At 42.3% G+C, this 25,380-nt stretch overlaps 2 protein-coding genes across 2 annotated transcripts; one reads left to right on the top strand and one right to left on the bottom strand.

The window, feature by feature from the left end:
- Positions 1-7,297: 7,297 nt before the first annotated feature.
- LOC542868 (triose phosphate/phosphate translocator TPT, chloroplastic) lies at positions 7,298-11,390 on the top strand. Its single transcript, XM_044500300.1, has 12 exons — positions 7,298-7,688; positions 8,003-8,071; positions 8,196-8,261; positions 8,373-8,451; positions 9,002-9,122; positions 9,219-9,314; positions 9,576-9,688; positions 9,798-9,875; positions 9,966-10,082; positions 10,317-10,416; positions 10,529-10,629; positions 11,068-11,390. The coding sequence occupies exons 1-12, from the start codon at positions 7,435-7,437 to the stop codon at positions 11,080-11,082; spliced, it is 1,209 nt and encodes a 402-aa protein (XP_044356235.1). The 5' UTR covers positions 7,298-7,434; the 3' UTR covers positions 11,083-11,390.
- A 1,279-nt stretch (positions 11,391-12,669) lies between these two features.
- Positions 12,670-16,631, bottom strand: LOC123077939 (dnaJ homolog subfamily B member 4). The gene is made up of 3 exons (XM_044500299.1): positions 16,207-16,631; positions 15,127-15,560; positions 12,670-13,523 (listed from the first exon to the last, which is right to left on the bottom strand). Exons 1-3 carry the CDS (start codon positions 16,369-16,371, stop codon positions 13,085-13,087), a joined length of 1,038 nt encoding a protein of 345 aa, XP_044356234.1. The 5' UTR covers positions 16,372-16,631; the 3' UTR covers positions 12,670-13,084.
- Between the last annotated feature and the right edge of the window lie 8,749 nt (positions 16,632-25,380).

Here is a 25,380-nt window from a genome sequence, read left to right as displayed (position 1 = left end):
GTTCATTGCATCAGACACACGAGGCTTTACCTTGTCAATTACATTCATATCCGGTACCTGCACCTCAGAAGAAAACAGTGACGTAAAGTACGCTGCTGCATGGGACCTTATCTCCCCCGGTCTTCAATCCATGTGCCATTCTCTCTTTGTAAACGCTTGATAAAGTTTCTCTTACGCCGACCATTTGCTACCCTATGAAAGAAATCAGAGTTTTTGTCACCACGGGTAAGCCAATCAGCTCGTCCTCGCTGCATCCAGTAGAGCTCCTCCTGCTCTAGTAGTTTCTCAATTTGCATGTGTAGTTCATGTTGCCTTATAACCGTGTCATCAGTTAAAGGCCCAGATAGCACTTCATTCAGTTTCTTTTGGAGCTCCCGAAGCTTTGTACGAGGTCCTTTGAGTACCTTCTTGTCCCAACTATGCAGCGCTTGATGTACATCAGCTGTGAGTTCAGCAAAGGGTGCTACCCCCAGAGCTTTGCGCGCCTCCCAGGATGTCTGGATGATAGTCTCGACGTCCTCCTCTGCTAACCAACGTGCCTCAAACCTGCACGGTCCAGGTGCACCTCGCGGCAGCATGCCGATCTGAAAATTGGTATTGATCAGGACCGGCCTATGGTCTGATTTGTTAAACTCTTCATTGGATACTCCAAAACTAGGGAACAAATCAGCCCACTGCATATTACCAACAGCTCGATCTAAGCGTTCCCGAATATGTCCTCGGCGCCAAGAAAATTTATCTCCTATGTAACCCAAATCGTCCAATGCACAGTCGCTTAGAGCATCGCTAAAAGCCTGCATGCATCGCTGCAATCTTGCAATACCTCCCTCCTTCTCATGTGTATGAAGGATTTCATTAAAATCGCCCGCCACCAGCCATGGTAAGTTTAACATTGCATGTAGTTGTCTCAAATAATCCCAGGATAAGTGTTTCCTCTCACCACTTGGTTCACCATAGAACCCTGTAAATCGTCAACCCCCACTACTTGACTCATTTATCCGGATATCAATACAGTTGGGTTGTACTTCCGTTGACGTAACGCCAAGATTGTCAAACCATAGCATTACTAAACCTCCACTTCTACCATCACTCTCCGACACAGCCATTGCATCGAAACCGAGCCTTCTTCTTAGTTTTTCTGCCTTAGCTTTGTTCAGATGGGCTTCAGACATGAAAAGCACATCAGGGCGAACCCGCCCTTGGATCCCCAATAGCGCTCGAACCGCCGCGGGTTTCCGCATCCCGCGGCAATTCCAACACCAAATTTTCATTGTGATCAGTCTGAACGAAACGAACAAGTCGATTGAGCGGACAAATCTTAATCAAGAAACCTACCGTAGTCAAAACGACACGGAGGGACAAAAAACCGATCGCAACTCCTTGCAGAACAATGGTGCTGCGCCGGGATAGAACACCGGCTATGCCGGACACACGCCGGGGTGTGAACTTTGCAATCGTCTGATTCTTTGAAACAGCCGAGTATACAGACCACAGGAACAGCAAACAGGCTAGGGCATGTACGACGGGGGCGCTTACAATCGGCGCCAGGGTTCGATTCCCGTTCGATTTGGTCAAATCCCCCCCGATCCCAGGATTTGGGCTGGCATCGATGCCGAGCCAGTCGCCGAGCGCTTAGCCTATTTTTTTTTCACGCGACCCTTTTTCTCCGTTCGGATCTGGCAGCGGGCGCTACCTACAGCGCTACAAATCGGCAACCGCTCAACTAACTCAGTTGGTCGTTGTACTAAAAACCAGCTCTACTCAACTAACTTAGATGATTTCGTTTTGCAGCTGGACAAATAATTCTTTTCTTTCCTCTTCACGCACAACAATAATCTAGAATAAACTATAGAGCTTGTCAATCTATTATAAATCTACATGAAACCTGAATACTTACAATAAAAATTGAATTGATACAAAACAAATGTGTAAAAATGAAATGCTTGTGGTTGCCAAGCTGGCCCAACAGGGACAAAGATCCCAATCTTAAAACCTGAAAGCACGGTGAGATAAAGTTAGAAAAATATATGCCAAGTTACTTCAACCGTTCTTTCAGTCATACACGGTTAAATCGGCCTAACTAAATCATGCATGCAGTGCTGACTAAATCATGCATGCAGTAAAGCTATCTCGTTATATATAGTCCTAGTTGCAGGTTCCAGTTCCACGCCCATCCCAAAAATTTCTGCTCATACACAAGCACAATCCTACTCAAATCTGGTACAAGTTTTTGTTCATACACATCACATCTTTCAATGGATATCGGCCATGCCAACATCGGAGACATACACTTACAATGGACCGAAGAGGATAATCTATGCCTGGTAAGTCATTTGTTTAATTATTAGTAGTTACTATATCATGAAAAGCTTGGCCTAACAACATTTTCTGAATTGAGTAGGTAAATGCTTGGTTAAATGTTCCCACTGATTTTGTTATTGGCAATGAAAACACTGCACGGGATTTTTGGAATCAAGTCGCTGAAGAATATAACGCAAATACCGCCGATAATCGAAGAAGACAACCTATCCAAATCAAACGCCGTTGGAGTAAGATGAGCTCAGAAATTCTGCTATTCGATGGCATGTGGCGCAGGGTTGACGATGCATTCACAGCTACTGGACAATATAACCAGGACTTGGTTTCCAAATCTCTAGAGATGTATAGGTTAGAACAAAATCAATCATTCAAATTTCTCAACATGTGGATGTTCATACGAAACTATCCCCAGTGGAATGCAATGCACTGTCGAGTCAAAAAGCCATGATTTAGATAATAAATTGTTGTTCTCATTCCAAGTTGTACTCCCCAAATTTGTTTTTTTTTTGCGAGTTTTTTTGGCGATTCCCCAAATTTCTTTTTAGGACTATGTAAATCAAAGATCAGTCAGTTTGAAATATGCCAAAAGTTTAGATCAACAAATATTGTTCTCATATGATAATTAAAATTTCCTTCATGCAAGTATTGTTCTATAAAGAAAGAACATGGCGCCTACAGATCCCCATATATAGTTTCATATGTGCATCTCAGCACCAACCAAATCAATAATTCAGGGATTAGTACAGCGAGGGGTACGGAGATTACCTCGACGCCGTACGTGATGGCGCTGCCGGGTGAGCTTGGTCGTCCTGTACGCCTCGTGCTCGAGTGCCGCTCCCTCCTCCCACCTTCCAGTCCGCCAGCCTCACCGCGAGCTCCCCCGGCCTCGTCTGAGTCGTCTCCATGCCGGAAGGCGCGGCTGCTGCCTGCTCTGCTCTACTGCTTCCTCCCCCCTCCTGACCATCAGCCTCGACGCGAGCTCGTCCGGCCTCGTCCTCATGCGGCGCGGCTGCTTCCTCCTCCGTGCACACGGCGCCCTCTTCCTATCCGCCAGCCTCGCCGCCATCCCATCCGGCCTCGTCTCCATGGAGGAAGAGGCGGGCTGCTGCCTCCTCCGGCCGCGCGCCGCCGTTCGCCGTGGCTGCCATCTAAGGGTGGGGGAGGTCGGCCTGCAGGTCTTGTCCCACTCGCTGGATCTGACGAGAGATGGTCTTGTGCAGAAGGGTGTGGAGAGTTTGAGAGGAGAGAGCTAGCTGAATGAGGACTGAGCTGAGTGGGTAGCAGGCTGGCAGAGCTGGTTCGTTGTTCGGTCAGACGGTGGCGTCGACGCTTCGGTTTGTGCATTGGAGGGACGGGCGCTTCACACGTTCGTCCAGAAGAAAAGAAAATCAAATAAGCGCTCAAATAGCGCTCGTGCGTTGCAAGCCCAGTCGCTTACACCAGTGCTTCCCCCTAAATTAATTTTCTTTTTAACGCAAGCGCCCAAATAAGCGCCCGTGCATTGGAGATGCCCTAACTCATCTCTTCTCCTCCCCACGTCAGAGCATCAAGCTAGTTACCCAAGAGGGCCGCATGGCACCTGCCAGGGTAGACACCGGGTAGCCGGCCGCCGCCGGCGGCGGCCGCGGTCAGAACCCTAGATCGCTTCTAATCGCCTTACGGAAACGTACCGTGACGCAAGTACGGCCGCCCGCGGGTTGACGAGCAGTTTGCAGGGGGCGTGCCTGTTAGGATCGCTAGCATGCCCACCATTTAAAGACTTGTAGCATGATCTACCATCTCTTAGGTCATGCATATAACATATGAAAGTATGGATTTAATTATGTCAATGATAAGCATGCCAATTTAAATTTGTTGCAAATCTATAACGCAAGGAAATGTACTAAAAAAGGAAATAGGAATACTCTATTTTGTTTGATAAGAGATGTTTTAATTTGGGCCTGAGCATAATCGGCAAGTTCATTTTTCCAAAGAAATAATAATATACATAAGAACTTGAACCCCCAGACTTGGACCGGGCACCCAATAGGATTGCGCTTTAAGCTGGCCCAGTGACCTGTTTATATGGGTCTACGTCCATAGCTTTCTTCTTTCTTTTAATTTTTTGTCCCTATTATCTATTTGATTTTATTTTTTCTTTTGTCTCGTTTGATATTATTTATCTATTTATTACTAGTATTTCACTTTTTGTGACCATGTTATTCTATTTAAATAACCCAGCATTACTTTTCTTATATTTTGATTTTATGTGTGTTCAATACATGCACATTTCACGCTAATACAAACTCATTTCTTTGGAAGTCATGAACATATTTTTAAAATATATGAGTATTTGTTTTGAAACACATTAACAATTTCACCCGCAAAAAAAGGAACACATTAACATTTTTATTTTAATAATTTATTATTAAAATAATTGTATATTTAAATTATATAAATATTTTATATACTACACTATTTCCATGTGTTTACAAGAACATTGTCCAAGAATAGCATGGAAATATTGTGGAAAACATGTGAAATTTTTATTTCTCCATATATATACGAATAGATTTAACATCTCAATCCTATTTGTTTGAGCTATGGAGATGTTTTAATGATACTTTCAAATATAAAAATATTTTCAGAATGTTGAGTTGCTCACTGGTAAATCCTATTTGACACTGATGCAACGGATTGTTGATGAAACGTGCACCATGTGCCCTCCTGGTCTTGGCCCATTCCATTTTTCATTCTTTCTTGGTTCCTTTTTCTGAAAATAATCTTTCATTTTATGTTCTTTTTTCTTTCAACTTTTCTTTTTTTTGTTTTCATTTTCATTGACTTATGATTGTTTTCATTTCTTTTGGACGCGAACGTTATTTCAACAAATACGAACGTACATTCACATTTATGAATAATTTTTTAAAAGATATGACTTTCTTTAAAAGATTCATGAATAATTTTTTGTGCACATTTTTGTAAAAAAATGAGCATGTATATCTACTTACGTGGACATTTTTTCAAGTTTCTGGAACACACATTTTTATTAAACATACCTTTTGACAATACTTTTCTTAAAATTTGTTGAACGTAAAACATTTTTTTTAAACATCAACAAGCTAAAGGTGTCACCCGATGGGCGTCCCATTTACGAGGCATCATGCGATCACCCAACATTCCCTTCACACATCGGACAAGACCCGCGAGTCCAATTCGGATGGATTTTAATGTATACCATATGTGCATTATGCGTGGGTTTTTTCGCTATTATTTCTCACGCCCTCTGTATGTATCTTCAAATTTTCATGAATTTAAAGATTCTATATTTCTGTTGCACCCATTGGGATTTGTTTAGTGTTAAGGAGGCGGGGAGGGGAGGCTCCTCACATGAACATTTTTATTTTATAAAAATGCTAACCTTGTGGCTTGGAAAAGAGTTTGTACGGTTTTAACGAGGTGAAAGTTGGTCACGTCACAGATCTGTCTGGCCCCTAAGTTCGGAAGATCTCAAGTGATTTGACCAAAGCGTGAGATCATCCCTAATATTCAGACATGCTATTGGGGTGGGTACATTTTGCTACCTAGACACCTTTGCATTTCTAGCATCCCATATTTTCCACATAGTGGTGAGCACAACGAAGGTGGCGATTGTGCCTGGAAAACCATGTGGTGGATCTGTTGTCTAGATGTTATCGAAGGGGCTGGCCGAGGGGGCGATGTTGATAGCTCGATAAACATTCCTTGCAGTGGTGCAAGTGAAGAAGAAATGAAGTTATGTACTTAATCATGGTATTGCATGTAGGACAGTCCATGGATCATGGATGTAATGACTTTCTTTTTCTTGTGCAGGTTTTGGCGTGTGTTGAGTCGGTCGAGGTAAAGGAGCCAACCAAAAATCTTAACCTTTGAAGAAACTTTGGAGGCCTAGATGGCCTCCTGCTTGGGGTTTGTAATCTGTTGCATGATAGCTTTGTAAGCTCACTTGGTGGTGAAGTTGGAGCCGTCAAGCAACGTTCTCCTATCGCTAATTTGCTGCCACCGGGATTAGCAGATTACGCAAGCCAAGTTCGATGCCATCATGTAGCATGATACTACCTAGCCTAGCATGCTAGTTGGTGTGGTGATTGAATAGAGCTGGAACTTAGTTGCTAGTAGTTCATGCAGAAGTCAATCCTCAAATTACTCTAAGCCAAGCACGTTTAACTTTGAGGTTTCTCGCAGACGGGCTTTTGAAAAAGGAAGAAATTCTTTGTTAATGTGAATAGTCTATCGTTCCTATTAAGACATGATGTCACAGCTTGTTGGTAGAGTTTTTTTTCCCTAAAAAAATGTTGGTAGAGTTTTTGTTTGTTTTTGTTTTTGTTTTGACAGAGAGACTTGTTGCTTGAATCGGGTGCGAGCTTAAAAGCGTAATACAAAATTGTTGTGTCAAATCAGACGACTGAGACCGACTTTTTAAAATAAGAGGAATCGAAGCATCCCCTAACCACCTCCTCTAGTTTTGTTTATTTAACAATTTTTGACTAGTGCACGCATATTTACTTTTATAAGACGTTTCTAGTGACCTAATACGTCTAATAAAAATTCACACAGGGAATATCACAGTGGGAAGGAATAAAGCGGCCAAAATGCTATATTCCTCCAGGTAAACGAAAATGAAGGGAGTTACAGGCAGCAAAATGTCCCATAGCTTTCGAGCAGGAGGCCGATTCCCGTGCCACGAGCTAACAATAATATGCATAAAATGGTTACATTTCCCATCGGGAAATAGTAGTTTCTGGATCTTCCCCGACATTGTGTGGACGCCGGCCACTACTTTCCAAGCCCGGCCTCACGAGCATCACCGCGTCGACGTCCGATTTCCCCCCGGTCCAAAACCTTCTCCCATTTCGCGCAGCGGCCCGCGCCCGGACGGCGACGTCCGCCCGACCCCGTCCCGTCCTCTCCTCTCGTCTCCTTCCCCAAACTCTATCATCAGCAATCGCAGCGGCCTATCCTCCCCCGCGCGCGTCTCCGCCACCCAAATCCCTCCGCTCCCACCCATAAACTTATCCAAAACCGCCCGCCCCATCCCGCTCCAGCCCAGCCCCGCGCCCAACGCGATCGCCCCAGGCTCCCCGCGCTGCTGCAGCAATGCCGGCCCTCGGGACGCTCTCCGCAGGCGGCGCCGCCGCCGGCGTCGCCGGCCTGCTCCGCCTCCGCCGCGGCCCCGCCCTCGCCTCGCCCCTGCCGGCCGCCGCCCGAGCCGGCGCGGTGCACGACGGCGCCCAGCTCGTCTGGGGCCGCCAGCTCCGCCCGGCCCTCGTCCTCCCCGCCGGCCTGCTCCCGCTCCAGGCCTCCAAGAGGCTCACGCTCCGCCCGCCCGCCGCCTCCGCCGAGCCCGCCGGGTGAGTGATCGTTCTCTAACGCCACGTCTCGACGCTGGAAGCTTCTAGAAACGCCTCTGGCCGGCCGTTTTGTTTAGTTGCACACAGTTTGGTTTCCTCGCTCCCACGCGCCGCGCAGAAAAAAATTCAGCCACATTTTGCGCCGCTGCACATGCGAGCGGCACGACTTCAAATATTCTGGTCCCACCTGCAGCCACACTGATCGCTGATCGGTGGGGCTCACAGCCACAAAATCCGTGCTCTGTGCGTGATACTGGACGTGGAAGTGCGCTTTCAACAATTTTATTACTTTCTGATGACTGTGGTTGCAACAGGGAGGCCAAGTCGCCAGGGTTGCTGGAGAAGTACCCGGCAATCACCACCGGCTTCTTCTTCTTCATGTGGTACGTTCTCGCTGCCTCACTCAACAGCAACACGGCCACCCTTTGGCTTTCACGTTGAAGCGGATCGATCTTGCAGTCATTTTATTCAGCTAATTTGTGCATTCTGGTGCAAGTGATCCTGCAGGTACTTCCTGAACGTGATATTCAACATCCTCAACAAGAAGATCTACAACTACTTCCCCTACCCATAGTAAGTGTGTCATATGCTGATATGCATCCTTGCCTTTGTTTTGAAACGATGAAGATCAGCGACTGTGACTGGGTTGCAACTTACACTGGAAAATGGCACTGCTGATTGCAGCTTTGTTTCGGTGATCCATCTACTTGTGGGAGTTGTGTACTGCCTCCTCAGCTGGGCCGTTGGTCTCCCGAAGCGTGCGGTAATTCGAACCATCTTGCTGTAGCGTTGTGTTTTCTTTGAGAATTCACACAGTGGTTGGAATGGTCCTCAGTTGATGGGTCTCCTGTAAATTCATAAAAGTTCAGCGGCCTCACTGAGACTGTAGGAAGAAAGATTTCATAAAAGTTTATGAATATTGTTCAACTGATAGGCTTCCTGTAAATTTCATTATAATGTTGCACTCATGGATCATATGCCACTGCCATGTTTAAGCCTCTGCATAAAATGTAGGAAATCTTACAATTTCTGGTTTTAAAAATGAATTGCAGTTGTTAAGTAAATTGTACATGACCCTTTATTTAAAAAGCAAATCTGTTGTTGTTTGTGTGGTCAGTAAACTTAAACTAAACTTGATCCACACCCTTCATCTTTTCATACATTAGAAAAGTATGCGTCCATTAGAATAGCATGCCTATATTGACAACATATTAGAAGAATTTATCATATCAATAGCTGCTTCTTATCAAGGCCATGTTTCTTATCTTGAAATTTGCATAAAAATTAACGCAAATTATCGCCCTCTTTCGTAGCCTATCAATGCAACGCTCCTGAAGCTGCTCTTTCCGGTGGCATTGTGCCATGCTCTTGGTCATGTCACAAGCAACGTGTCCTTTGCTACTGTTGCAGTCTCGTTTGCCCACACTATTAAAGGTGCCTCTTTCATGTGCAGATTTCATTTTGGATTTCTCTTGTCCCTTTTCTGTTTTATATGCTAATTCCTCTCTGTGTTACATAATTGCTATGCAGCTTTGGAGCCCTTCTTCAATGCAGCTGCTACCCAGTTTGTCCTTGGACAGACAGTTCCCTTGTCTCTGTGGTTGTCTCTTGCCCCTGTTGTGCTTGGTAATTTCTCAATTAAGCCTTCTGTTACCAGTTCGCTAGTAAAGCTGTAGAAATTAATTTTTAGTATAAGAAACCAGTTAAAATTATTGGATACAGTGATTAAAAGACCGATAATATCTTGATCAGACAAGTTTCTCTAGTGGCACAATTCCTTTTCTGTCATTGTTATCATTTTTCACTTGATAGCCTGAGCTAAATAGTAACTTCTTTGGTCCATGACTTTTTCTTCTTCAACCTATTTAACTACTTGAACATGACCAGGTGTTTCAATGGCATCCCTCACTGAACTGTCGTTTAGCTGGAAGGGTTTCATCAATGCTATGATCTCTAACATCTCGTTCACTTACCGGAGTATTTATTCCAAGAAAGCCATGGTTTGTGCCTGTTTTCTTCTTATCGCTTGACTCCTCATATCTTTTGTTGCGTTTTGGGCTCTTTGTGGTTCAATTCCTTTGTTTTTACTAACCATTTCTGTCGTTGCAGACTGATATGGATAGCACCAACGTGTATGCTTACATCTCAATAATTGCTCTAGTTGTCTGCATACCACCTGCACTTATTGTAAGTGTGATAAATATAGCCCAAATAAAAAAGGTTTCGTGTGTTATGCTTCTCGTTCACGTTTCTTTTTTGGAATGACCAACCTTGCAGATTGAAGGACCACAACTAATGCAGTACGGATTAAACGATGCAATTGCAAAAGTAGGAATGACAAAATTTGTATCAGATCTTTTCCTGGTGGGATTGTTCTACCATCTCTATAATCAGGTAACCAGTTGCATATGCTCTTGTTGGAATAGTTAGGTGTAGCATTTGAGCTTTCTCATGGCATTACGCCATACCATTTGTAATAACATGAGCCATGCATTGACTGTACCAGCATTTGTTTCTTATGCAATGTAGAGATCAACATTTAGCAGCAGTTGATCGTGATGTTGCCAAACTAGCACATTCCATTTTGATGGTTTCATCTGTTATAATCCATTACATGGCTCATGGCAGATTGCTACAAACACTTTGGAGCGGGTGGCCCCTCTAACACATGCTGTTGGCAATGTGTTGAAAAGGGTTTTCGTCATTGGTTTCTCGATCATCATTTTTGGTAAATAAAATGTCCCATTATTTGTTATGACTATATTATTCGCCCAATTGTCCTTTTTTCTATGGAATGGGTTTATGCCTAGTTTTAACCCTTTTAAATCTTGTGTGAGCAGGCAACAAAATTACCACACAGACTGGAATCGGAACTTGCATTGCAATAGCTGGTGTTGCCCTGTACTCGTACATCAAAGCTAAAATCGAGGAGGAAAAAAGGGTAAGCTTCCCCTCCATTATTCCAGTATCTCCTAATCTGAATACATGTAAAGAGGAACCAATATGAGCTGTTTCTAACTGGAATATGGAACGACCAAATAAATTGAAAGTTTTCTTGATTAACCCAAGCAACATAACATATTTTTCTGTTCTTGGTTACCCCAGGGAAGATAATTTACTAAAAATAATTCTTCCTCTAGGTTACCCCAAGAACATATCACATATTTTTCTAATCAACCAAGACCCTCGAAAGGTCAAAATCAGCTAGTCAAAGAGTATAAGTAACAAGATGAAAACCTTTCAACAATTGAATTGGTATGGTCAATGCTAACCATGGTTGTAGAGAAGACAAATATGGAGTTATAAACATTTTTTCCTTCTATGATCCAAGAGCCATGTTAATGACGCAATCTTATATATCTTGCTCAAATCTTTGCAGGCGAAGGCCGCGTGATGAGGCGACTGATGTGAATATGGTCTGATGGTTTCCGGCGCTCGAGTTGCATTGCCTCGGAGACGACATGGACGAATCTCTTCTTCGTTATTTGTTATTTGTTTTTCAGTTATCTGCTAAAGTGTTCCCTTGTGAGGTCGAACAGCTACATTGCAGATGGTAAGACTGGTTGTTTCCATCAGATGAGAGAGCTCAGATGTGCAGTAATAAACGCTCGTACTTGTAAAGGCTTTTCGTTTTGTGTGTGAGGACTGAGTTATCTTCTTTGTACCCTCAGAGACCATCAAGTCTTCTGTGCTGTGTCTCTAGCTCTACTGTTTTTTACTTTCTGACGCGCCTCATCAGTTACTCCCTTCGTTTCAAAATATAAAGTTAGTATAAAGTTGGGTCATCTATTTTGGAACGGAGGAAGTAGATCATATACACTCATCCTCCATACACACGTTTTATACGTAAGTTTAGCAGAAGAATAGTGTCAGGGCATCTCCAATGCCGAACCTCAAAATGAACCAGCGGACTAGTCCGGACCACGAGAGCCGGGCCATCCAACCTTCTCCCTATTATTTTTTCCAAGTCTGCAACACTTAAAATAATTATAAAAAAATAGCATAGTTCATCAATAAATAACATGCAAATATCCCATAATACAACAATAGTGCAAATATAAATATTACTTCCTCCGTCCCAAAATTCTTGTCTTAGATTTGTCTAGATACGGATGTATCTAATACTAAAACGTGACTTGATACATCCGTATCTACACAAATCTAAGACAAGATTTTTGGAACGGAGGGAGTACATTTGAGATAACCAGATGTTTAACAAGGTTTTCGAATTCATCGATTCCAAATTCAATAATACTCGAGTCAGAATCCGCACATGCCGTCCCATACACTATGCCCCTTGAGCTTCATTCAACAATGTATGAACGTAAATGGTCGGCCATCAGTTCTGTGGTACATCACGACAACATGTCTGAGTTATTCAACCTGATGATTATCAAGTTGGAACATTGAGTGAATGTATGACCAATACGTAGAGCAACAAAAAACTAAAAACTAAAATTTTCAAGGTTGACAAGCCCGGTGGCCACTTTCTCCCTCACTTATGTAATTGCACCACAAAACTTCATGATGAAATTGACGATTATGTACCACCAATGGCCAAGCGATTTCACATTGTGTTCATGGATCACCAGCAACTTGTAGGGCACAAGGTGCCTTTGCTCATGAAACAAGGCGTGCACATTTTGCCGAAGGCCAAGTCCCCTTGCCTCATGCCTACAAAGTCCGCATATACAACCTTCCACACATAACACAACAACTCATCCTCTCCTTCATCAGCGAGTACCCCGCCATCGTGTTTACTCTAGAAAACAAAAAGGTCAACAACCGGCAGGTGTCCGCCATGGACGTTGGCAGGGGGCAGAGGGTATATGCCTGAGCTGCGGTGGAAGAGGTACAACAAAGACGTCCAACGAGGAGGGTGCAAATGAAGAGCAACGGATAGGGTGTTGGAGACTTTCCTCATGCTCTATCTAATAGCAATGGTCCAGCTGACGACAAGCTCATGTATAGCATAAATTGGTTCTGAGAATGCACCAGAGTTCCCATGTCATTTGTACTAAATTGGTACTGAGAATACACCAGAGTTCCTATGTCATTTGTACACAGGACAATATAGCTAGTTCAAATATATAACAAAGCCGAATTATCCCGACATGACAGGGAACAAAATCTGTATAACCTTCCTGCGATCCCGAGGAAGAACAGATTAAAACATTGACAAACAACCAGCCTGGTCACATATGTGAAAAAGCCTCTACCAAGTTATGGGGAAAAACAACACATAGAATGGCCACATCATTTCTACAGGTATGTAAACGGAATAACCAAGACCAATTCCGCTCATTGTCCCATCCGGACAGATAGAAATCTACCTAGCCACATGCTGGAGATATTCACAGTCGCTTTCATCAGTCTATAGAAAATGGCACACAGGGCTAAGAACCCAACAGCCTTTTGATCCCAGCTTTCTGGTCAGATGTCAGCCTGGAAGGGAACTTGATGATGAACTTAACGCGCAGATTTCCCTTCTTACCGGGCTCCTTGGGTATTGGCATCCCCTCTCCAGGGATCACCTCTTCATAGCTAGGGTTGATTACCGAGTTAACTTGTATGGACAGGCTCCGCCCGTCGAGCGTTGTGAGTTGCACGGTATAGCCAGTCAGTGCTTCCACCAAGGAGATCTTCTGTGTCATGACAAGATCGTTTCCTTCCCTGGTGAAAACATCATGGGGCTTCTCTTCAATGATGAAGACAATATCAGCAGGCATCATGCTTGGAGATTCATTTCCCTTTTCAGGGAAGGTGATCTTTGTCCCCTTCTTCCAACCGGGCTTCACATCTATCGTCAGAATTTCTTCTACCTGTGAAACTCTCCTGAAAATGTAAGTAAAATTAGCAAGCGGGCACCAATAAAAGCATGGTCCTGAAACAATACATTGATATCTTTATGTCAAAGCATAACACAAGGTATTCACAAGAACATAGCCACACAGCTAAATATATTTAAACACCATCCATAAAAATATTGCCTTACATTAGCAAACATCAACACAATGCACACACCCTTAGGGTGGAAATGACAACCATGAAGACAAAACAATTTCAGAAGTGTCTCTTAAAGACACATCAAAACTAGACCACCTGATGCCTATGCAGCCTGCGCTGTAGAACGACCTATGCAGGGCTTCACTATCACATGAAAAAATGGTTAACAAGAATACCCACCTGGGCACTGACTACAGAAAATTAGGCAACAATTAATATGCATATACATGAACCTAATAAAAGCTGTATAGCCCTTTTTCGAATGTTCTCTACGTGTTAGCAAAGCAGACCAACTGGAAAAAGATCAGAAGGCATTCACAAGGGAAAGATGAAAAGCTATCCTAAAAGGAAACATGTAACGGCCATCTCTTCAGAGAAAACGTGTCAGAAAACAGGTGTTATTTGGCATGTCCAGATTTTTTAACAAACTGTACACCAGAATCCGAGTCGGGTTCTGACACTCACGTCCACATCCAAGTAACGCCCATGCAGAACATACTATAACAACGGCACTTGCATTTTTTTGGCAAGTTAATCTGTTGTTACATAATTTACAACATACATAAGTGTTAACTATTGTCACCACTTGCACTAAAATTAGATTAGTTGTCCGTTTTCCCAACTATTGTTACATAATTTACAACATACATAAGTGTTAACTATTGTTACCACTTGCACTAAAATTAGATTAGTTATCCGTTTTCCCAACTATTTGTTACATAATTTACAACATACATAAGTGTTAACTATTGTCACCACTTGCACTAAAATTAGATAGTTATCCGTTATCCGTTTTCCCAACTTGGATAGCCGAATCCGAGTCGGATTCGGACATGTATCAGTGTACAAGTAAAACTCATGTAAAACATGCCATTCATACTGCATAGCTATAAGATTGAATAGAAAGAGTGAGCAATGAAGAGAGTGGTTTCTTGTGGTCAGCAAGGAAATAAGAAAATCAAAAGGACTGCTGCAGTTATTAATAGCTATCATAGGTATCATCCCTGTGCTACAAGAACTATACAAACCAGATAATCTATGGCTCAAAACAAATTCTCAATTCTATCCAGAAAGTATAAAGCCAGCCGCTAAACAACAAAATGCAACTTAGCTTCACAAGGCCATCTTGATAAGTTGACTACTATGAAAAAATTACACTGCTATTTCTAATAGTTGAGTGGAAACTAAATTAATTTGTCACAACAATAGTGGACACGCACAGGCCATAGAAACTAAATTAATTTGTCACAACAATAGTGGACACGTACAGCCCATAGAAGAACAATATGCTTGCTCCAAATAAAAGTTTCTAATGCAATTAATTCACCACCGATAATCCGTTGAATCCCTATAGCCTATAGGAGGTTACACACCGCGATATCTCACAGCGACATGCTTAGATGAAAAGTTCAGGAAATTCAAGGAAGCTTACCCACTGGTCTCTGTGACCTCTCTTGAGATTTTCATCTTTTTGGCTACACCCTTATACAAATCCGCAAGGGTCACTGGAAGCCGATTCTCAATGGGTGCTGGTTTGTGTGATGGGCGCGGCATATTGCCGGCAGAACCCTCTGCAAATCGCGAAGCGAGATACTCGTTGCTAAACACGCCCCCACCATAAGATCTTGGTTCCCCTCTCATGCTGCCACCCGGCATGCCACCCACGAAGGAAGGCCCAGAAAATCCAAAAAACTCAGCAAATATATCATCCGCACTCCTCGGATTGAAGTGAAATGAGGTTGACTGGCCACCACCAGGGTAGAAAGAAGATGCACCAGGACCTCCTGCCCCTGGAGGCGGCTGTCCCTTGAGCCCTTCTTCCCCTAGTTGGTCATATATTGTGCGTTTCTGGGAGTCGCTAAGGACCTGAAAGGTCATAAGGCAACACATAGCATCAATGCACATTTATAGTAAATGGCTGGAAGTAGAGTCTTAACTAATTATTCAAAGTTAAACTTGCTAAAAAAATGGCAGGATCCGGTCCAAAATATCGTTTCTAAACTGCACAACAGAAAATACCAACCGATGAACAATGTAGTAATTGTCAATTTAACCATGCCAGATGCTTGCACTAAAAGATGCCAAAGGAGTGGATTAAAGTTTTCATCAACAGAGAAGTGTCTTTGAACTTGCAACAGTTGTTTAGGGTCCCTACTTAACATTATTTCTAAATCTTCGATTCTAAACAAAGATGCAATGCAATTCTACCTATCTCCAGCGTACACAATTAAAAGTATAAAGGATAGCAGATCATATCGCTGGGTGCAGTAAGACCTACAGGAACAACAAAGGGCATACAACATTATGTCAAAACTTGCACTTGAAGGAAATCTTTCCATCAGCACACATAATAGCAAGGACTATCGATCTGAATTGATCGCATACACAGATACACAAGGATCAAAACGTGAACTTTCATGATTGGCGATGAACAGATTTGGCTGACTGTTCAAGAGCGGAAGGAAAAGGAAATCTAATCTTGGCAAGAGGAGACCAAAAAAGAAAAAGCAACCTCGTACGCCTCGGAGATCTGCTTGAACTTGGCCTCCGCCTCCTTCTTGGTGGTGGGGTTCTTGTCCGGGTGCCACCGCATGGCGAGCTTGCGGTAGGCCTTCTTGAGGTCGTCGTCGCTGGCGCCACGGTCGACGCCGAGAACCTTGTAGTAGTCGACCCCCATCTCCTTGGGCGCCGGAGCTGCCGGCTCCGTTCGCCGGCGGCCGCCCCGCGTGGACGACGACTCTGCTGCCTTCCGCTTGGTTCCGCCGGCCCCTCGAATCTTGCCGGCCTTGTCGTCCCCGTCCCCTCACCGGAGAGGTTCGCTCGCTCGCTCGCTCGGTCGGTCTCCCTTATCGCACGCCGCTGCGCCGAGCCGTGGGTGGCCTCGGTGCCCGGTTCCGTTTCGTGCTCGTGACGGGAAAGGCGGCTCGCACCGGGTTGCGAGGAAATTAGTAAGGGGTGGAAGCTTCCAGAAGCATGCCATACGTGTACAGGTAGATAGAATTCGGTCGCGGTTGGGCTCTGCGGCGCGGGCCGTCCGGTGGGACCTGTCAGCCCATCTATCTTTTGATGCCCTTGTGGTGAGAATGTGCCCAGCAAAAAAGCCCGAGTGATCCCGAAAGGGCCTTTCTGCTCCCGAGCTCATTTGAGCTCGGTGAACAGTAAAATCGAAAAAAATTTAAAAAATTCAAAATGTTTCAAATTTTTTTGAGAGAAACATTGACAAAAGTTCTAAGTGCCTGCAAAAATTCATCATGAAATCACATTCCTGTAAGGCGTGGCCAAAAAAACAAATTCAGTGCTTCAAAATGCTTTTGAAAGTAGCTTTTTCAGAGTACTGTTTTTTTTTTGCCATGCCTTTTAGGAATGTGATTTCATGACGAATTTTTGCAAGCACTTAGAACTTTTGTCAATGTTTCTCCCAAAAAATTGGATTTTTTTTTATTTAGTTTTGATTTTACTGTTCACCCGAGCTCATTTGAGCTCGGGTGCAGAAACTCCGCGTCCGAGTGATCCTAGGAATGTGCCCAGTAACAAAGGGCAAGCTGTTGGTGACATCAACAGGGGAGCTAAATGAGACTACGGAGCAATCATCAAAGGGATAGAACTTAATGCGTCTTCATTTACTTGTACTTTTTATTCATGAAGGTCGTGTTGTCAATCGTGAAGCACATAGTTTAGCCAAATTCTCTCTTAGTCTCGGTCAGGGGCGCCATGTTTGGTATGGTCAACCTCATGATCCGATTTGTATCCCACATTTTATAGCTTTCGATGAATAAAATTCGGCTAAACCCTAAAAAAAAGCAAAAAAGCCCGAGTGATCCTAGGAAAGAAAAGAGCCCGACTCAGGGCCCCTTTTGTTTGATTTGTATATAAGTTGAAGATACTTGCCTCGAAGAAAAAAATAAGTTGAAGATACCGAAGACGTGGAAGACGCTACCTCCACCGACGTAACCGAGGGCATAGGGATATACCGATTTCAATTTTAAATGAGTTGCGCTCGGGAAGCTGCTCACCATTAGCTTCTCCCAAACGTGAAGGGACTGGCTGTGTGTAAGGGCATATTTCTCCTTATGTGGTTTTGATGATTGATGACAGTGCATTTGCGGACTAATCATGTGTGTTGAGCATTTCAGATATCTCATGTCTAGGCATAAGACGATTCGGTGTCCCTCGGAACCTATCGAAGACGGCGGTTCTCTACTTTCTTTTGGTGGATTTGAGTCGTAGGAAAGTCGTACTATTAAGAGGGGGCCCGCTTCGGAAAGGTTAGGGTGGAATCAACACGTACACATTTGTTCCTTTGCACCACCTTTCCTTCGCTTCGATGGAACACCATCCGGTTATTCTTGTCTCTGCCATATGAAGGCTGTCAAGTGCTATAGTTTCTGTGGCGTGCGGTAGTACTGCTCAAGAGAGCAATAGTATCGCAGGGGTCTGATGTCTACTACGCAACTTTATCCTTCTAGACATTGTTGGGCCTCCAAGTGCAGAGTTTTGTAGGATAGTAGCAAATTTCCCTCAAGTGGATGACCTAAGGTTTATCAATCCGTGGGAGGCGTAGGATGAAGATGGTCTCTCTCAAACAACCCTGCAACCAAACAACAAAGAGTCTTTTGTGTCCCCAACACACCCAATACAATGGTAAATTGTATAGGTGCACTAGTTCGGCGAAGAGATGGTGATACAAGTGCAATATGGATGGTAGATATAGGTTTTTGTAATTTGAAAATATAAAAACAACAAGGTAGCAAGTAAACAAAAGTGAGCGAAAACGGTACTGCAATGCTTCGAAACAAGGCCTAGGGTTCATACTTTCACTAGTTCTCTCAACAATGATAACATAATTAGATCATATAATAATCCCTCAACGTGCAACAAAGAGTCATTCCAAAGTCACTAATAGCGGAGAACAAACGAAGAGATTATTGTAGGGTACAAAACCACCTCAAAGTTATTCTTTCTGATCGATCTATTGGGCTATTCCTATAAGTGTCACAAACAGCCCTAGAGTTTGTACAAAAATAACACCTTAAGATACACATCAACCAAAACCCTAATGTCACCTAGATACTCCAATGTCACCACAAGTATCCGCGGGTTTGATTATACGATATGCATCACACAATCTCAGATTCAAACCAACACAAAGAACTTCAAAGAATGCCCCAAAGTTTCTACCGGAGAGTCAAGACGAAAACGTGTGCCAACCCCTATGCATAAGTTCACAAGGTCACAGAACCCGCAAGTTGATCACCAAAACATATATCAAGTAGATCACGTGAACATCCCATTATCACCACAGATAAGCACATGCAAGACATACATCAAGTGTTCTCAAATCCTTAAAGACTCAATCCGATAAGATAACTTCAAAAGAAAAACTCAATCCATTACAAGAAGGGAGAGGGGGAGAAACATCATAAGATGCAACTATAATAGCAAAGCTCGCGGTACATCAAGATCGTGCCAAATCAAGAACACGAGAGAGAGATCAAACACATAGCTACTGGTACATACCCTCAGCCCCGAGGATGAACTACTCCCTCCTCGTCATGGAGAGCGCCGGGATGATGAAGATGACCACCGATGATGATTACCCGCCTCCGGCAGGGTGCCGGAACAGGGTCCCGATTGGTTTTTGGTGGCTACAGAGGCTTGCGGCGGCGGAACTCCCGATCTAGGTTTATTTTCGGGGGTTTATGTATTTATAGGAATTTTTGGCGTCGGTTTCACGTCAGGGGGTCCACGAGTCAACCACAAGGACGGAGCACCCTCCCGGGGGTAGGGCGCGCCACCCACCCTTGTGGTTGGCTCGGGACTCTTCTGGCCCAACTCTTTTGCTTCGGGGGCTTCTTCTGGTCCATAAAAAATCACCGTAAATATTCAGGTCAATTGGAGTCCGTTTGATATTCCTTTTCTGCGAAACTCAAAAACAAGGAAAAACAAAAACTGGCACTGGGCTCTAGGTTAATAGGTTAGTCTCAAAAATCATATAAAATAGCATATAAAACATCCAAGATGGATAATATAATAGCATGGAACAATAAAAAATTATAGATATGTCAGAGACGTATCAAGCATCCCCAAGCTTAATTCCTGCTCGTCCTCGAGTAGGTAAATGATAAAAACATAATTTTTGATGTGGAATGCTACCTAACATACTCATCCATGTAATTTTCCATGAATGTTCAGATACATAAGATTCAAAACAAAAGTATAATATTGACATAAAAACAATAATACTTCAAGCATACTAATAAAGCAATCATGTCTTCTCAAAATAACGTGGCCAAGGAAAGTTATCCCTACAAAATCATATAGTCTGGCTATGCTCCATCTTCATCACACAAAGTATTAAATCATGCACAACCCGGATGAATAGCCAAGCATTTGTTTCATACTTTTGATGTTCTCAAACCTTTTCAACTTTCACGCAATACGTGAGCGTGAGCCATGGATATAGCACTATAGGTGAAATAGAATATGATGGTTGTGGAGAAGACAGAAAGGAGATAGTTTCACATCAACTAGGCGTATCAACGAGCTATGGAGATGCCCATCAATAGATATCAATGTGAGTGAGTAGGGATTGCCATGCAACGGATGCACTAGAGCTATAAGTTTATGAAAGCTAAAAAAGAAACTAAGTGGGTGTGCATCCAACTCGCTTGCTCACGAAGACCTAGGGCAATTTGAGGAAGCCCATCATTGGAATATACAAGCCAAGTTCTATAATGAAAAATTCCCACTAGTATATGAAAGTGACAACATAGGAGACTCTCTATCATGAAGATCATGGTGCTACTTTGAAGCACAAGTGTGGTAAAAGGATAGTAGCATTGCCCCTTCTCTCTTTTTCTCTCATGTTTTTTTGCCCTCTTTTTTTCCCTCTCTTTTTTCGTTCGGAGTCTCATCCTGACTTGTGGGGGAATCATAGTCTCCATCATCCTTTCCTCACCGGGACAATACTCTAATAATGATGATCATCACACATTTATTTACTTACAACTCAAGAATTACAACTCGATACTAGAACAAATATATGACTCTATATGAATGCCTTCGGCGGTGTACCAGGATGTGCAATGACTCAAGAGTGACATGTATGAAAGAATTATGAAAGGTGGCTTTGCCACAAATACGATGTCAACTACATGATCATGCAAAGCAAACGACAATGATGAAGCATGTCATAATAAACGGAACGGTGGAAAGTTGCATGGAAATAGATCTCAGAATGGCTATGGAAATGCCATAATAGGTAGGCTGTTTTGAGGGAGGTATATGGTGGGTGTATGGTACCGGCGAAAGTTGCGCGGTACTAGAGATGCTAGCAAAGGTGGAAGGGTGAGAGTGCATATAATCCATGGACTCAATATTAGTCATAAAGAACTCACATACTTATTGCAAAAATCTATTAGTCATTGAAACAAAGTACTACGAGCATGCTCCTAGGGGGATAGATTGGTAGGAAAATACCATCGCTTGTCCCCGACCGCCACTCATAAGGAAGACAATCAATAAATAAATCATGCTCTGACTTCGTTACATAACGGTTCACCATACGTGCATGCTACGGGAATCACAAACTTTAACACAAGTATTTCTCAAATTCACAACTACTCACTAGCATGACTCTAATATCACCATCTTCATATCTCAAAACAATCATAAGGAATCAAACTTCTCATAGTATTCAATGCACTTTATATGAATTTTTTTATTATATCCCTCTTGGATGCCCATCATATTAGGACTAAATTCATAACCAAAGCAAATTACCATGTTGTTTCAAGACTCTCAAAATAATATAAGTGAAGCATGAGAGTTCATAAATTTCTTCAAAATAAAACTACCGCCATGCTCTAAAAGGATATAAGTGAATCACTAGAGCAAATGACAAACTACTCCAAAAGATATAAGTGAATATCAATGAGTAGTCGAATAATTATGTAACTATGTGAAGACTCTCTAACATTTAAGAATTTCAGATCTTGGGATATTATTCAAACAGCAAGAAAAATAAAATAAAATAAAATTACGCTCCAAGCAAAACACATATCATGTGGCGAATAAAAATATAGCCCCAAGTAAAGTTACCGATGAACGAAGACGAAAGAGGGGATGCCATTCGGGGCATCCCCAAGCTTAGGCTCTTGGTTGTCCTTGGATATTACCTTGGGGTGCCTTGGGCATCCCCGAGCTTAGGCTCTTGCCACTGCTTATTCCGTAGTCCATCGAAACTTTACCCAAAACTTGAAAACTTCACAACACAAAACTCAACAGAAAACTCGTAAGCTCCATTAGTATAATAAAGCAAATCACCACTTAGGTACTGTCAAGACAAGATTCATAAATTTTCTCACATGATGCCTACTGTACCCTATCATTTCTACAATTTATATTAAGCAATATAAGCCATAGAAACTAGAAAACAAGCAAACTATGCATCGAAAACAGAATCTATCAAAAATAGAACAGTCTGTAGTAATATGTAACTCTTGAATACTTCTGTACTCCAAAAATTCTGAAAAATTAGCGGCAACCTCAACAATTTGTTTATTAATCTTCTGCAAAAAGAATCAGTATTTTATCACGCTTCTGTTAAGAATAAGAATTGTTTTCCTGAGCGCAAAAGTTCTGTTTTTCAACAAGATCAAATCAACTATCACCGTAAGCCATCCCAAAGGCTTTACTTGGCACTTTATTGAAACAAAAGCTATAAAACATGATTACTACAGTAGCATAATCATGTGAACACACAAAAACAGTAGGTAAAGGTGTTGGGTTGTCTCCCAACAACCGCTTTTCTTTAATGCCTTTCTAGCTAGGCATCGTGATTTCAATGATGCTCACATAAAAGATAAGAATTGAAACATAATGGGAGCATCATGAAGCATATGACAAGCACATTTAAGTCTAACCCACTTCCTATGCATAGGGATTTTGTGAGCAAACAACTTATGGGAATAAGAATCAACTAGCATAGGAAGGTAAGACAAGCAAAAGTTCAAGATTTTAAGCACATAGAGAGGAAACTTGATATTATTGCAATTCCTACAAGCATATACTCCTCCCTCATAATAATTTTCAGTAGCATCATGAATGAATTCAACAATATAACCATCACATAAAGCAGTACTTTCATGATCCATAAGCATAGAAATTTTACTACTCTCCACATAAGCAAAACTCTTCTCATTCGGAATAGTGGGAGTATCATAAGAAACTCGAATAATGTTCAGAAAAAGGGTAATCATAAAAATGACAAGCTTTATAAATATAATTATCACTACTTTTTGTAACATAAGTGTCATCACAATAATCATCATGAGTAGCAACTTTGTTCTCATCATAATCGATTAAAACCTCTTCCAAGATAGTGGAATCATTACTAAATAAAGTCATGACCTCTCCAAATCCACTTTTATCATTATAATAAGATTCAACACCCTCCAAGATAGTGGGATCATTACTTCCTAAAGTTGACACTCTTCCAAACCCACTTTTACCAATATAATCATCGCAAATAGGAGGCATGCTATCATCATAATAAATTTGCTCATCAAAACTTGGGGGACTAAAAATATCATCTTCATCAAACATAGCATCCCCAAGCTTGTAGCTTTGCATATCATTAGCGTCATGGATATTCAAAGAATTCATACTAACAACATCCTCATCATTCAAAGATTTAGTGCCAAACATTTTATAGACTTTTTCTTCTAACACTTGAGCACAATTTCCCTTTCCATCATTTTCATGAAAGAGATTAAAAAGATGAAGCATATGAGGCAACCTCAATTCATTGGTATGCATCGGTGCTATACAAACGATTTTTAACCCCTTTCTGTGACGACATTTGGAACCGTCGCCAAGTGAGTGTGGGCGATAGGGGGGTCCTTCCCACACGACCCAGAAACCGTCGGGGATAGGCCCTCCTAGGACACAGGCTGGGGCAAAAATGAGCTCGTGCGCGATCGGGCGTGGCATCGAAACCCAATCATTTCTGTTCGTATGTACATCCCACATGGTGAATCCCAGAAAAACATTTCCGTTCATATGTATATCACACACACTCAATCCAATGAATACGTTTCCGTTCTTATGTACATCCCACACAGTCAATCCAGGGAAAACGTTTCCGTTCATATGTATATCACACACAGTCATTCCAAGGAATACGTTTCCGTTCTTATGTACATCCCACATAGTCAATCCAGGGAAAACGTTTCGGTTCGGATGTACATCCCACACAGTTTTGTGTGTAGGCTTGTGTGTGAAAGGTGTAACTATCACACACGCTCTGCCTTGGTTAACTGATTGCTTTTATCAACTACATCACACATGATTTGATGAAGAAAACTGTGTGGCATTGGGCTATCCATCACAAGCACTTTTACTGCTAGAACCGTTTGCAAAGTTCCATGACACATTCAGTAGGTTTATTAGTTTACACTTAATAATTCCAGTATTACGCAAATTCACATTTCATATCAAACAGCTGTTTGCCAATTTCATACCAGGGACATAGATATATTATAACATCACAGTACGATAGCTACATGAAAACAGCACAGTACAACATATGGCTAGTTCAACTTCATAAGAACAATATTAGAACAATATATTCATTTCCCTAATCGCGATCGTCCAGGCTTGTCTTATCCACCTCTGCTTTCAGTTTAGTAAGAACCTGTTTTGCACTGGCCAACTGGGAAAGTGCCTCCTCCTTCGCCAACACCATCTTAGCAAAGTCTGATTTAAAAAATCTGAGCTCATTATCCGCCTTCCTCTTTTTATTCCGCATCTTCAAATATTCTTCAGCATTGACAACACTTTCTCTAAGCCTACCTCTGTTCTCTTCCTCATACATGCTCCAGAGCTTTGCTAGGCACATCTTCAAAGACTGTGGCCACTCTTGATGAACCCACTCCAAGTAAGCACACTTCAGTTCATCCTATAATATTTAAAAATAGACCAGTAACTATTGTAGGGGAAATGGGTTTATAGCAACACAGAAAATCACCAACGCTTATTTTGAAAAACTGAAGAAACATGTTAATTATGACATGTCTTCTCAAATAGATCAATGTGCAAATGAATTAATTGCTACTGAGACAACAACCAAATTCTGAAACATCAGAAGCTATAATTAACTACAACAACGCTACAAGTTCTTACTCATGTACAATAAATAACAAATTGAACATTTTATGAGGAAGGTAAATATAACTGCAACAGCATAGCGACAGTGTTTGCATGACAACAAATTGATACTAACAGGTGTGTACATGCACAAATTTAGTAACATAGAACTAATAGCACTAAGACCGTCCACTATGTATGCCAAAACTGGTGTAAAGACAACTATTGCTACATCTCGCATCGGTGCCCTGCACTGGCGAGCCGATGCAGCGGAAAATAATCAGGGACCCGGACTCCGGAGCTCCTAGTTGCTCCGATGACCAGTTCCTTCGTGCCATAAAGATTTAGTATTTTACTGCTTGGCTGCTCGGATGTGTGGACCAAAGTTGGCTGCACAAACTGCTGAAGCGGTGCCAAATAATTTTCTAATGGCACCGCTGATGAGATGGCAACAATTTTAGATACTAGAGCCCTGTTTGGATACTCTAACTCAGTTAGAGGTTAGAGTTAGATTCTAACCCTGAACTAACCCTGAATT

Source organism: Triticum aestivum, chromosome 3D (genome assembly GCF_018294505.1).
Source record: "Triticum aestivum cultivar Chinese Spring chromosome 3D, IWGSC CS RefSeq v2.1, whole genome shotgun sequence".
Taxonomy (NCBI): domain Eukaryota; kingdom Viridiplantae; phylum Streptophyta; class Magnoliopsida; order Poales; family Poaceae; genus Triticum; species Triticum aestivum.
Note: the sequence above shows the minus strand (reverse complement) of the source record. Positions and strands in the feature narration are given on the sequence as shown.

Excerpts from the sequence above, each read along its gene's own strand:
- LOC542868 (XM_044500300.1), top strand. The coding sequence starts at position 7,435 with ATGCCGGCCCTCGGGACGCTCTCCGCAGGCGGCGCCGCCGCCGGCGTC. Across the intron at positions 8,072-8,195 it reads GGCTTCTTCTTCTTCATGTG|GTACTTCCTGAACGTGATAT; the intron begins GTACGTTCTCGC and ends GTGATCCTGCAG. Across the intron at positions 9,123-9,218 it reads GTTTGCCCACACTATTAAAG|CTTTGGAGCCCTTCTTCAAT; the intron begins GTGCCTCTTTCA and ends ATTGCTATGCAG.
- LOC123077939 (XM_044500299.1), bottom strand. The coding sequence starts at position 16,371 with ATGGGGGTCGACTACTACAAGGTTCTCGGCGTCGACCGTGGCGCCAGC. Across the intron at positions 15,561-16,206 it reads AGATCTCCGAGGCGTACGAG|GTCCTTAGCGACTCCCAGAA; the intron begins GTTGCTTTTTCT and ends ATGACCTTTCAG. Across the intron at positions 13,524-15,126 it reads GAGGTCACAGAGACCAGTGG|GAGAGTTTCACAGGTAGAAG; the intron begins GTAAGCTTCCTT and ends TTACATTTTCAG.